General features: G+C 37.5%; 1 protein-coding gene and 1 long non-coding RNA gene across 2 annotated transcripts in view; one reads left to right on the top strand and one right to left on the bottom strand.

Moving 5' to 3' along the window:
- The window catches only part of LOC113119894 (uncharacterized), a 40,448-nt gene extending 34,824 nt beyond the window's left edge, over window positions 1-5,624 (top strand). Inside the window, exon 4 of the long non-coding RNA XR_003294534.1 lies at window positions 5,578-5,624. This is a non-coding gene — a long non-coding RNA (uncharacterized LOC113119894). The remainder of the gene's footprint in view (window positions 1-5,577) is intronic.
- The window catches only part of LOC113119883 (syntaxin-1B), a 37,639-nt gene extending 26,548 nt beyond the window's left edge, over window positions 1-11,091 (bottom strand). Inside the window, exon 1 of the mRNA XM_026289597.1 lies at window positions 10,858-11,091. Coding sequence (XP_026145382.1) covers window positions 10,858-10,887 — 30 coding nt within the window. The 5' untranslated portion in view covers window positions 10,888-11,091. The remainder of the gene's footprint in view (window positions 1-10,857) is intronic.
- Between the last annotated feature and the right edge of the window lie 2,688 nt (window positions 11,092-13,779).

Here is a 13,779-nt window from a genome sequence, read left to right as displayed (position 1 = left end):
TACTTTGCTGCTGATTCTGCTGTTTAATAAATGATAAAAAAGCTTCACCAGTGATATGAAACCTTCAAACGCCTAAAAATGTTGTGAGGTTCTTCTTAAATGTGTGGTATCAAACCCTGCTATAGTTAATTGAAAAATATATATCAATTACTTTTTTTAAATGTGCATGCCTCTTGCTATTTTTATTTTTTTATTTTTTTATTTTAAGTAATACTAATTAAAAAAGCAGCATATTAGAATGAAGAAGTAATGGAGAAATAATGCTGAAAATTCAGCTTTGAATCCCGTGAATAAATTATATATATAATAAAAATAAAAAATTATATATATAAAATATATATATAGTTCATATAATATATATATATTTAATATAATAATATATATTTTAATATTTTATATTTAATATAAATATATATATTTAATTTTATTCTACTTGGTTTTAAATTATCTGACAGATAAATTGCACACATTCATAATCTTCAAGAACTCACTAATTGTTCAAGTGGACAGATATTATAAAGAGATGACAAAATTTAATAAGCACGATTGTTGCTACTGAATCCTGTGCCACGCAACAAATCCTTTTTTAGTTTTTATTAAATTATATCTTAAATATGGCTAAAAAGAATTGCTGAATTAAATTGTACATCATGTTCTTAAATATGTCTTATCAAATGTAATGCATAAATAAAATAATACTTTTTAAAATGGAATGGAATATGCGTTGTGATTTATTTTTCTTTTATTTCATTTTAAATAATTCTGACATAAATTTCCTACCTTCATAAGATTCAAGAACTCACTCAATTGCTCAAGTTGACAGATATTATAAAGAGATTTAATTAGCATGATTGTTTCTATTGAATCATGTGCCCTGCAACCAATAATACTGTTCCTAGCTAAGTGATAATTCTTGCAAAACATGGTTTTATGTAATCACATTAAACTGATCAGTTGATTGAATTCTAGATTAAATGTGGCTAAAAAAAATTACTGGATTTAATTGTACATCATGTCATGTTCTTAAATATGTGGTATCAAATGTAAAAAAAAAATGCTAATAAAATATAACTTTTTAAAATGTGCATTAAATATTCCTTCCTTTTTTTTTAAATTAAAATTCTAACAGATACATTTCCCACATTCATACTGAATTGCTCAAGTGGATAGGTATTATAAAGAGATAAGATTTAATTAGCATAATTGTTGCTATTGAAACATGTGCCATGCAACCCATTATAATAAATACTTTTTAAAATGTGCTTGAAATATGCATCAGTGTTTTTTATTCTAACAGATACATTTCCCACATTGATAAGTTTCAAGAACGCACTGAATTGCTCAAGTGGTGCTTTCCTTGGAATGAATGTGTGTCAGTTTCAGTTTTTTCATACTTTGATTTATTTACCCACACTGTGATTGGGGGGGGGGGGGGCTTGGCAGGGATGGAGCAATAGTGAGTATGTTTATGATGCGAAAGCAGGCATGTATGAATGTGTGGCAGGGAGAATCAAGAGGAATAAGTGTGCAGCTGTAGGGGGAGGGTCAGGAAAGTGCAATCAGAGGGGGATGGGGAGAGAGACAGACCTCCACGGGGAAAGAGGGAGCACTGGGGGAGGGGAGGTTAATAAGTTGTCACCGGAAAAGGATGTTTAAAAAACATATCCCCTTCCAAGCAGGTGACCAGGACCTTCGCCAGTAGATACGACACGCTCTCTGAAACGTGCATCCGAATCTATGTCGGGCTTTCTCAGGATAGTGTGGTGTAAAATCAGGTGCGGGGGTAATGCAGAAATGTCAGAATCTTGCTTCCCTGCCGTTGGCCCATCTGCGCTGAGGATGGCCACTGGCCACAGGCATCAGAAGTCCTTACAGCATTAGACAGTAACCTCCTTTAGCCTCATGATACTGCATTAGTTTCTGTTGACAAACATGAGGAGAAGTGGTGGAAAATGTGATTATATTTCCAAAGTGGAAGTAAATCGCATTCCCGCTCTAACGCGTGGATTCTTTCGATATACAATGCCACATTCTGGGATAAAATAAAAATGAGGCACTGTGTTCAGTCTTTCATCATGTCTAGCAACACCAAATGATGTGCGATCCATCGTGAAACCGAGAGAGAAAATCCGATGCAGAAAATCCACAAAAAACAGGAAAGATATTATAAAGAGTTTTGCTTTTGAATCATGTGCCATGCCACCAAAATTATTCCTAGCAAAGTTATAGTTCTTGCAAAACATAGTTTGTTTAATGTATATTTAATCATACTAAATTTATCATTTTGTTAAATTATGCCTTATGGCTAAAAATAAACATTGCATTATATTTTGCATTATGTCTAGCAACAACAAATGATGTGCATTTCTCCAAAGGCCATTTAATGAAAAAATTGTGGCTGTTAAAACAAAAAAGCAGACAATAACTGTGTATAATAGATGAGGAAGATGCATTAGTGTGTGTGTGTGTGTGTATGTTTTGTGTTGTCTTTTAGTGGTGCATGACATTCTCTCCTTTCCACCCAAGGGACGGGGTTATCCCCAGTTCAATTGTGCTATAAACCGAGGCTAATAACAAGAAACTAAATAGACTGATGATGAGTCCTTTGTCAAAGAACTGAAAGTATATATATATATATATATATATATATATATATATATATATATATATATATATATATATATATATATATATGTTCATTCAAAGGACCTCTATGCCTTACAAATCAGTCGAGGCAGAAGCCAAATAAAAGGCCATAAATCTAAAAATGTGTCAAGGGCTATTGATAGTGCCATACAAGTCTTCATTAAAAAAGACAAATAACCTTAAGTGAAAAAATATTTGTAGCGTTTAAATGAAAAAAAATATGCTCTAAAGAAAAATCAGGAGCAAAGACGTGACACTAAGATAGAAACTGTAAAAAAAAAAAAAAAACAACAGAAAAAAATATAAAGACATTACAAGATTATGATTATAATGATTATACAAGGTAATGATTGTTGCTGTTGATATGTCATGCAACAAATATTATTTTAGCAAAGTGATGGTTCTTCCAAAAATATGGCTTGTTTTTTGTTAAGTTACTTTATGTTGATAGTTTTATCAAATGCCATCCTTAATTATGGCAATGCAATATCCAATACATTTTATATACTCATACATATTTAAATACTTGACTGAAAAATATAAGCTTGCATGCCACAAAAGCTGTGTCCAAGGGCAGCATAGTCTTTACAACATTTCAACTCAATAATTTCCTTGCCCATTTCGAGCTTTAATAAGGAAACAAATCCTGAAAAAATATTTATGATATTGACATTCATGTCAATAAAATCAGTCATGTTAATAAGATCTTGAATTCTGACTGCAGCGGCGAAGAAACTTAGGTACTTCTAAGAAACATACAAAAACACGCCATGTTTGTGGGCCGATTGGGACTGACACCTCGACCCCTTACTGGCGCTGATAAAACCATTTCCTGCATCCCAATGGAATAGCTACTGTCTTTTCATATTAGCCAATAATGACTAAGGTATGAAAAAAAGTATCTGGTTCAAATGACAGCAAGCCACTGGAGAACGAACAAACTTGCTGACTCATTCACAGACGCAATTTAAAGCATAAATCCACCCTGCAACTTTTACATCATGGCAATTCCTGCCAATCTATCGGAATTACCAATCAGGGTGGTATTTTGTATGCAGGACTGAAAGATATTAAATCTGCGCTGGTTAGAACGGGAAAAGTGTGATTCAGTCTAAATAACATCGAATGCCAACCTGACCTCAGTCTCGCTTGATTTTGATGCCAAAATGATCCTGTTATGTTATGAAATTTCCATTAGGTGGTGTGAATAATGTACCACAGATGGTACATATATTATCATGTATGATGCACAGCAGATGTCCTTGCACATGTATCATGGGGCAATTAGTACTTTAACAACAACTAAGCAAAATGTGAGTGAAAATAGTTCAGCAGAAGGCCATATGAACATAAGTGAATTGCTAGTGAAGGTCTTTGTGTATGTTAATGACGTTGGAATAAATATTTCAAAAATGCATTTTTACATTTGTGTTGTAGTTCTTTAAAGCCAAAAAAAAATTGTAGTTCTTTAAAGCCAAAAAAAAAAGTGAAGGAAAATGGATCAATAAATGAATGCATCAATGCTAGTCATGTTATTGACAGGACCTCCCCCTTCAAATTCTTTAGTGATTACCAAGACTGTTAATGGAGAAGCAACCAAATGCAGCAACAAAAAACATCCAATTACTTCAGTGGTCGCCCACCCATATGTTAAGACAGATTAAAGGAACAGTCCATCCAGAAATGAAACGTCAATATCATTTTCTCACCCTAATGTTGTTTCAATCCTATATGACTGACATTCTTCCACAGAACACAATGTAAATTGTGAACAATGTGTTTGTCTCTCTGAATCCATATAGGACCTTTGTTTGAGGAACAGAGTGAAAATTAGGTCAAGATTTGGAGTAATGATTTTTATTATACATTTATGATGCTTTTCTGTGCTTTTTAAAAGCATTAGTCCTTTAAAAGCATTAGCAAAGAGTAACCAGCACATCAGTACAAAAATCCAATCAATCAGAGTTATTAGCACAAAACAAATGATACAGAAAGTCATACTGAGGCACTGATTAAGGCTGAGTAAATTATGAAAGACCTGATTTTTCATTTTTGGATAAACAGTTTTCTTGGAAGTATGTGTCCAACACTTCTTTTGAGAAACTAAAGAGGAGCATACACTCAAAAAAACATTGCAGGTTTTTTTTTTTTCTTAAGCCAAATGCTGAGTTTAGCCAGTTGGGTCATTTTATTGGGTTGTTTTTAATATTTTACTCAGGTGCTGGGTATTTTGTTCTGTAACTAAATAGCTGGGTCATTTTAATGCTGGGTTATTTTTTCTACCCAACCGCTGGGTTGAGCCTAGCCTGACTACGTCAGACTTCCTACTTCCGCTCAATTTCATTTCACTTCTGTACTCAGTCTGACATAGCGTCAGAGCTTTCTGTTTGCCACCGGTCTGAAAACAGCCGGGCCAATCAATGAGCAGAGGACGGGCTGAGAGCCGTGACGTAGATGCTAAGCACCGAGTTTTAAATTGTAGGTTAGAGAAATCGAAAACCGAAACGACCACGGAAATGGGAAACGAGACACGGGATGCAATTCGCTCTGTTATGGAGAACATTCAACTCTTTTTCAAACTGAAGCCAGAACAAGAAGAGTGTTTAACAACAGGTTTACAGTGGAAATTCAATCATAGATTTGAGTTCGATGCATGATGTCTGTGCTTCGATGCGGCTGTACAGGCGCATAACATATGTCATAACTAAACGTATCTGATTGGCTTACGGGTAACCAATGATTTTAAACATCAGACAAGCACCCCCTAGCGAGAGAGAAAACACTTCTCTATTATGCCATTCCAGACTCTGTCTACGAAGCAAAGTGAAGTAGCAGAGTCTGGTATTACCAGGCTAGGTTGGGCCTGCCTCCCATGAAACAACCCAGCTACTGAGTTACAGTCTGATCACAGGCTTTTTGTGTCCTCTACAGGAGAGAGAGCGGTTCTCATCCCCGCCACCGATCAGGTGCACTTCTTCAGCTAAACAATAAAGGTTAGCATACATTTTATTTAAGACTTTACTGTGGTAAATTTTATTATTATATGCAATGCAACATATTGTGAAATTTTTCAGCTTTGGATGAAACTTAAGGCCACGGTGTGAAATTTGTAGTTCCCCCCACGAACAGCGGCCCTTTATTCGGCTCTGATTTCGGTGACACACCGGCACACGAATTACCATTATTTTGGCAAAAAGCGATTACAGAGAAAGGTTGAATAAATTTTACTTAAAATGCTACTTTTAAATGTTACATTTTTATTTCTAAAATGCTTGTTAAACAGGTTTACATGTATGTAAATATTATAGACTATGTTGTATTCACCCAAATAAATTAAATTTGACTTGTATTTTGTTCATGAGTTTTCTTGCTTAAATGATATACACAGGCAATTCATTGCCGATTATGAATGAGATTCTGTGTAGCATTGCAGTGAACTACAGCTCTGTGTAGTAAATGCCAATGAAGTTTATTAACAAAGTACTAATAGAACTGATCATGAAATCATAAAAAAAGTGAACAGTTGCGTTAAACCAGATTCAGAATGGTTCTTACGAATCCCGTCACCAATTGTCAGTGAATGCGGTGGCCTACAGGGGTCGCTATGTAATTCACAAATCCCTTTCTGAGCATGTTTTATGTATTTTTTAACACAACTGGACATAAAAACTGTAAATGCTTGAATGTTAAAATATCAGTAGTCCATGACAAATGTAAATCTGCTCAAATTAAAATGTTACAACTGTAACATCTCCAGCAATTTTACAGTTATTGTGATGTATCATATTAGTTAGATGTGGCTTATTCAGTAGTACTACATAAAAACATGCTAGCAGATGTCTTCACATCTAGCTGAAATGTCCAAGACTGGTCTCAGGTCTTTCATGCAGAATTAAAGTGCCATTTAAAACCATGAGGAAGCTGATGCTTCAGGTATTAACAAAAGATCAACAACTATAATTCACTTCAAAGCTCAGCCTGAAGTTGGGCTCACTTCATCTACAGCGATATCGTTGATATGAGATGACATCACTGAATTCAATGATGAACTGTCACTTTGCATTATTGAGACACTGTTTTCCTAATGAATGTTGTTCAGTGCTTTGACGCAATGTATTTTGTTTAAAGTGCTATTTAAATAAAGGTGGCTTGACTTGACTTGAAGTTTTCCAGTCCTAAACTACAGTTAGCATGTATAGTCTGCATCCATGGCCACATTTCTGCTGAATCTGGTTGTAGTTTGTGAAGAATCCTCTGACATGAGTCCTTCAACTAGACCTAAACATTTAACCATTCTCAGAATCAGTTTCAAATCACTAACAAATTCGGAATCATTTTGCCTTCAGTTTAACCTCTGAAAATCCTTACAACACTACCTTCTGCTGAGTTTTGTAAAAGCAAAAAGATCCAACCAAATCAGTTTAGCCTCCCGACCCAGTGTCGGTGCTCAAAATTCATTTTATACTATTAGGAAGCAGTTTTACCCAGTTCCTGCAAGTCAGCAAATCTATGCAGCGTTCATTTATTGCAATAACCCCACAACTTATTCTTAAAAACCTTCATTTATCTCCTAAGAAAATGTCTTTATGATGCATCTCATTTATCCTTTATCTGCTACAGTACCTGTGGCCACCCCTGCTTATTCCTTTCTCTACTCTTTATGTCCTCTTCCAATTCCCCCATCAGAGATTTGGGAAATTTCCACTTCCCTCTCTAACCCTACTGCAGTTTCATTGGCCGCCACTGTCCCTGCAGTGCTTTATTCTTCCAGTTTGGAAACAGCCCCCGCCTCCCTCCCATCCATGACCTATCGTGACCTATCTGTTGCATCTGTCGTTGGGCAGCGGCCAACTTCAGAAACATAGCCGTATATTCCCCTGTCCCTCTCTCTGCCAATTATTATCTACCTGTTCCGGTCCCGTCGGCTGACAAGACACCTACTGAGTTCACTTTCCCCATGAGCTCAGCTCTTGCTGCAAGTCAGCTGTAGCGATGCTCGCTGCTTATCATTCTGATACTTTCTCTGTGTGTCGCGTCGGCTACCGGGGTTCCCTGCTTCTATCCCATCTGTCCAGAGAATTAATCCCACACATGCTCGGGAAAAAAAAAAAAACTATTCAGAGTATCTAACAGGTTTGCAACTGATCAACTGGAAGAAGTCACAAATCAGCCGTTTTGATTATATTAGGCCGTAGTGATCTAGAGCATATTTTTGGCAATCAAATCGGTTTCTTATGCACTAATATAGTGATCAACTTTTAAGTTCATTATGTTACTATTTTTCCTGCAGTCTATGGCTAACCCTGGTAAGTGACATATTCACTTGGCCATTCTAATGAAATCACTAAATAATAATATTCAACCAAACATGCTCTTTTTAATATATTTCTACAGATATGCATTAGTTATTTTTGCTTGGTGATATAAACAAATGCTAACAACAAAAGGAAGTGATTTTTGTGCAGTTTTATTATTATTATTTAGGAGCTAATATATTATGAATTAAACTATAGATAAAAATGTGCCATTTAGAGTTCAAAACCTGTCTATGGTCATACTTGCAGCTGAATTATATTCTCTGGGCTCTTTTAGCACTCGTTTAGTTTCAATTAGCACAATGTGTCTGACCTCTCCTTTTCTGGACAAAACTGGGCAAGATACAGTACGTGATGCCACATAATCTTTGCCTTCCTGGCGCTTCTGAGTTAAAGAGGTTGCCAACTTTCCAGTAAGACCACACCTGTTGTTTATTACTATCTCAAATTATTATCTGGACATCATGCCAGATACAAAACATATTCAAATAAACTCATCCTTTATGCCATCTTCTCTATTAATACCATAATACACAGCTCACTGCCTCATATCATTTACATTAGAAGTGTTAAATATGACTTTCCCACTGAAGCCGGTTAGCTGAGAGGCAGAGAAAGAAAGAGAGAGAGACCGAGAGACACAGACATTCAACCTTGCCTCTCTCAAGGACATCACAGGGCACAGTGAAGCACAGCAATACATTGTGCATCTTTAGTATCAGGATTTGGAATCATTTTGTTACACTATACACTATAATAATAATAATATATATTGCATGCATGCTTGTACTGTCACTAATGCTGACATGAACCATATCACAGACATCACATCACTACTTTGTTGTAGACCATAAGATATATTATCTCAGATATATATTAGATGAGACCTCTGGTGAATATTTTACTTTCTCAAGTCAATTTCAGTATAGGCTGCTGATGCTTTTAAAGTCTTGGCTTCCAAGATTTGATCAAACATGGACTCAAAACTTTATAGGTATTGAGATAAAGCTTTTCTCCTGTGTGACAACCAGCCCGGTCTCCACAGGCCTATTATCTGAATGATCTGTCATTGATATTCTGGTCCATTTTCTGTAGGTCCCTTCTTGCAGTTGCCATTGCAATCGTAAGTAATTTAGTGTGCTAATTATCAGAACGAGTCTGCTATGTGGACTTCTTCATCGGAGTCATTAATCTAGTCTTTATAATGTGAAATGTTGCCACTGTTGCAGCATAATGCATCCCCACCCGGCTTTCATGTGAAATACTTCAGGCTGCAAGCATCCCATTCAATCACACTCATTCATTTAATGTCAGATCTCTCCCCTATACAACTGAAACCTAATACTGAAAGGGGCAAGGTCAATGAATTCCGTCTGATTTATCCTTGCTCGTCCCTGCTCTGCACGGACACGCTCGCCCTGCGCACGCCCACAGTCCAAGTAACCCGTGCACTTCCCTCACCGCGCGACCAATACGTCACAGTGATGTTGATGATTACGTAAAATGTCATTATTGCCCAATCATGTCGCATCAGATTCGCGTTGAGCCATTAACACCTTTAGAAGCAAGACTAATGATACATATATGTTTAAAAGATCTGTGGCAGCAGCGTACAGTGAATGCGCGCATCACGTACAATTGCAAATTCTCCTAATCCAATTATCTGTAGATTACATTTCTACGCTGCGTCTGATAAGCAAAGGCTGGTATCAGATGCTCCGGGTCTCCGGGGGAGTAAGGGAAGTCTTGGGCTGATTCCGGACTTTTGGGAAGACGCGGGATTTTGGGTTGGATTGTGAAGTTGCTATATATATATATATATATATATATATATATATATATATATATATATATATATATATATATATATATATATATATACAATTTATTTTTACAAACATTATAATGTACATATCTCTCTTACACCCCCCCCCCTCCTCCTCCTCCTCCTTTTCGCTCCCTAGCAAGCGCACCACACGCGCATTCACTGATGAGTGCGGTGCACTGGGTTCAGGCGTTTCCTTTACAATATTTCATTGATCTACGGCGACGGAAAATTCGTGGAGGCTGGGCGACGCATTAAAGCCTCAAGGCCCACCTTCGATATTACTGAGATAGAAATCACTAAATAAGCAATTAAGTCGCTATACCATCGCGACTACAAATGGGAATCTTTTGGCAGCCATGTTGCATTTGTTAAGCTCACTTGGGCGAAGCATGCAACAATATTACATCCTTTCCAAATTAACATCATGGCTAAGAACGGAACAAAGCGTGCTGCAATAATTGCACATCCCACCCAACGATCCAAACGCGTCCGATGAAGATGTACACATGCATCAAGAATGGAGCTTTAGTGGAGATGCTCAAAATTCCCCGGTGCAAAATCTAAAAGAGTTATAAGGGGAACGGAACAAGTCAGGGGTGTATGTTATTTTCGTTTGACAAAAATCGGTGTCAATAATTAATGATGCGGTGATCACAGAATTAGATATTGGGATGCTGGATGCTGGCTAACTATCCGCAGCCGATCACGCTCCTGGGCGACATGTATCAAAGGTAGTCTGTTTGCATGCATGCTAATGTAGGGGGCTCATTTCGCGAATTACGCCATATAACCCGATTTGATGAATAAATCGATCAATCGCACATGGAACAGCGCGCGCGTGTGAGCCACTATTAAAAACGCTAATATACGCGCGATGTGGCAGACGGTTACATATGTGATTGTGTGAAGAAAAAACGTCGGAAAATGTATGAAAACCCTGCTTATGCCCATAAATGCTCAGCCGTGAGCGAGCAGCAGTGAGATGTCAGCTGCTGACGCCCGGTTGCGGTGAGGAGACGGAGGAAATGGGAGGAGATGAAGGATAAAGCATCAGGAATCCAGACTTACACTTCGTAGTTCCTGCGTGCGATCCTTCATTTTTCCCCGCCGTGCTGGCCAAAAATATAGCTTGAGATGTCCGCTGCGTTCGTGGATTTATTATTGGCGAATGTCTGGGTCCTGTTTAATTTCCCACAGATTTAGGTGATTTCAGGGGAAAAAGGGCGCGCTGTTCTTCCCCCTCTGCACTATTTCACGCCTTTTTGCCTTTTCCCTGTTCCTGCTTCTATGATGGTGTGTCCTCCGTGGCGGTGCAGTGATGCCCCGCAGCGCGCTCTGACTCCAGCACACGAATGCTATTCCGAACGCGGTACTGATGCTGCAAAAAAAAAAAAAAAAAAAAAGAGAGAGAGAGAGAGAGAGAGGGGGGGGGGGTGGGGGGAGGGGAGCGATGCAGAGAGCTGGAGCGCTTCTGCGCATGCGCCGCCGTCTCGCTTTACCTGCCGCCCCTCCCCCAGTCCGCTCGCTCGCTGTACAGCGCGTCTCCGCAGCGCTCCCAGTGATAACTAGGGAACTGTAGTTTGTTTAAGAGCAGGAGCCTCTTTTAGGCCCCCACGATCTTTTATTTTTATTATTATTTTTTTTTTACTTATTAGTCATTAGAGGTGTGAGGTACCCTAAGGGAATTGTCCTCAGATCCCAAATGTCACAGTTATGATGTGTACAAAAGATACATATACACTAACACTGTCGTTACAGCAATCTACAGTGTAAATATTGCAGATAAAATGAGTGTCCAGGCGTTTAAAGGCAACATGGATTGCAACCAGTTTACTATAATGAAGTATTTTCAAAAGAAACTTAAAGGTGCATTAAGTGATTTTTGTTGAATGATGCTGATATTTGAAAGCACCAAAACAGACAAAATGCTGCATGTTTCTTTGTGAAATTGAAATATAACTCTTTAATAGAGCATTATGTTAGCATCGCAAAAGGTTGTTGGTTCAATTCCCAGGAAACACACATACCAGTAAAAAAAAATAATAACCTGTAAGTTGCTTTGGAGAAGCTTATGCTAAATGCAATATACTAATAGCACTTGCATATTATTGCCCTTTTTTGGTTCTGATTGCTTCTATTTTCCTGCTTTGGATAGAAGCATCTGCTAAATAACAACATTTAGAGAGGCAATCACTGCATTTTAATCATGATTCAAACCAAGATGCTGCATGGATGCAACATGAGCAGTTTTTAATCTAAATTATATTGTATCATTTTGAAATATAAAGTAAAGACAATAATTTTGACACAAAATTTGACTTCAGTTTTATGAAACTATACATGAAAAATATCTGCATGAAACAGAAACAGCAGATGATCTGAACGAAACGCAGATTCACTCTAGGCCAGCAGGTGGCACTTAATGCATTTCCATGGTTTCTGCTGTAAACAAAGCAGCGCTGCACTTATGAACTTTAATATGCATTAAACTGAGGCAAGATGAAAACAAATACCATCTAAACTTTTATAAAAGATAGTAAGTTCCCCTCAGCATTACATTTATTTAACCTACCCCTAATTAAATCGCGATTCCTGGTTGAGCTGGTTATCTGTTGGTCTTGGTTTGAACTACTTGAAATGGGTTGGAAACTACTTGGTTTGAACTACTTCTCCCAAAGGGAAGATTCTAGAGCAAATTATCTGTTGGAGGGATCTTCAATGCATCTTTGTGCCCCAGTTCCTTGTCTTGACTGCACAGAGCTCACAATTGTTAACTGGTTTAAAGAATATATGGTCAAGAATAAAAGTAATACCATTATCAAATCGCTTCAAATTAGACAAAGACATCCCACTCTAAGATAAAGATATACTGTACACATAACACTTTTGTCCATGTGCAATTAAATAACGTTAATGTTCAAACGTTATGTGCTAACATGGATGCATATGAAGCTGCCGGGTTTGCTTAAGGGAATAGTTTTTTTTAAGAAGCTTCCCAATGGAAACCTCGACAAGACTCGCACTGACGGACCGCAACCGCATGAACGCTGGAATCCATTAACATCGGTACGTAAAAAAAATATGAAACGCATACGCACTGCAGACGGAGTATGTGTGAAACAGGCGTAGGGTTGTTTGCACCTTGTGCAATGTGGAATTAGTTTACAGCTTTCTCAAGCAGTTTGTGATGCATTTTGGAAACAGGTGAGCCCCTGGTCTAATGGACCACCTATAGCTTGAGAAACCCATTCTAAAAGACTTACTTGCCCACCACTAATATATATATATATATTAGGCAAATATTTCTGTAAAAGAAGAATCACGCAACATGCATAAAATTATGTTAAATGCCATTGAATAGTGATGGTTTGATTTGGCTTTAAATATGTTCTTCAGTCATCCATGCTTAGTCAGTTGGTGGTTCAATAATAGCACATTATTGACCACAAGGCTTTTAATGTATAAATCTCACTAACAGCACAAACACACAAATCAGCTTTTGGGATGTTTGGGCCTAAACAGTGCTTTTAGTGGCCCAAAAGAGGTGCCGGTACTCTATTATAGCCACTCTATTTTTTTTATTTTTTTTTATGCTTCCCCTCATCCCCTGAGGTAACAACAACTATATTGAAGGGCTTTTATATACAGCAAGTCAACAGGCAACCTTAATAATAAATCCTTTTATTAGTTTGTGGATTTGCTTGAGCTAGAAAGAACTACTGAACATAAATAAAATGTGCAAAAGGATTTTGAAAAAATACCCTTAGAAAGAGCTACTGCATTACTGCATTCAAACTTCCAAACTGACTCAAATGATTCGCGAACCAGCTCCAAACTCCCGAACTGACTCAAATGAATCACGCTCCGAACTCCCAAACTGATTCAAATAATTTGCGATCCCCAAACTGACTCCAATGATTCGCGAACCCGCTACGAACTCCCGAACTGACTCAAATGATTCGCGAACCTGCTACGAACTCCCGAACTGAT

This window comes from Carassius auratus, chromosome 19, assembly GCF_003368295.1.
Source record: "Carassius auratus strain Wakin chromosome 19, ASM336829v1, whole genome shotgun sequence".
NCBI classification, from domain to species: Eukaryota; Metazoa; Chordata; class Actinopteri; order Cypriniformes; family Cyprinidae; genus Carassius; species Carassius auratus.
The sequence above is the reverse complement of the archived record's forward strand: the minus strand, read 5'-3'. Positions and strand labels throughout refer to the sequence as shown.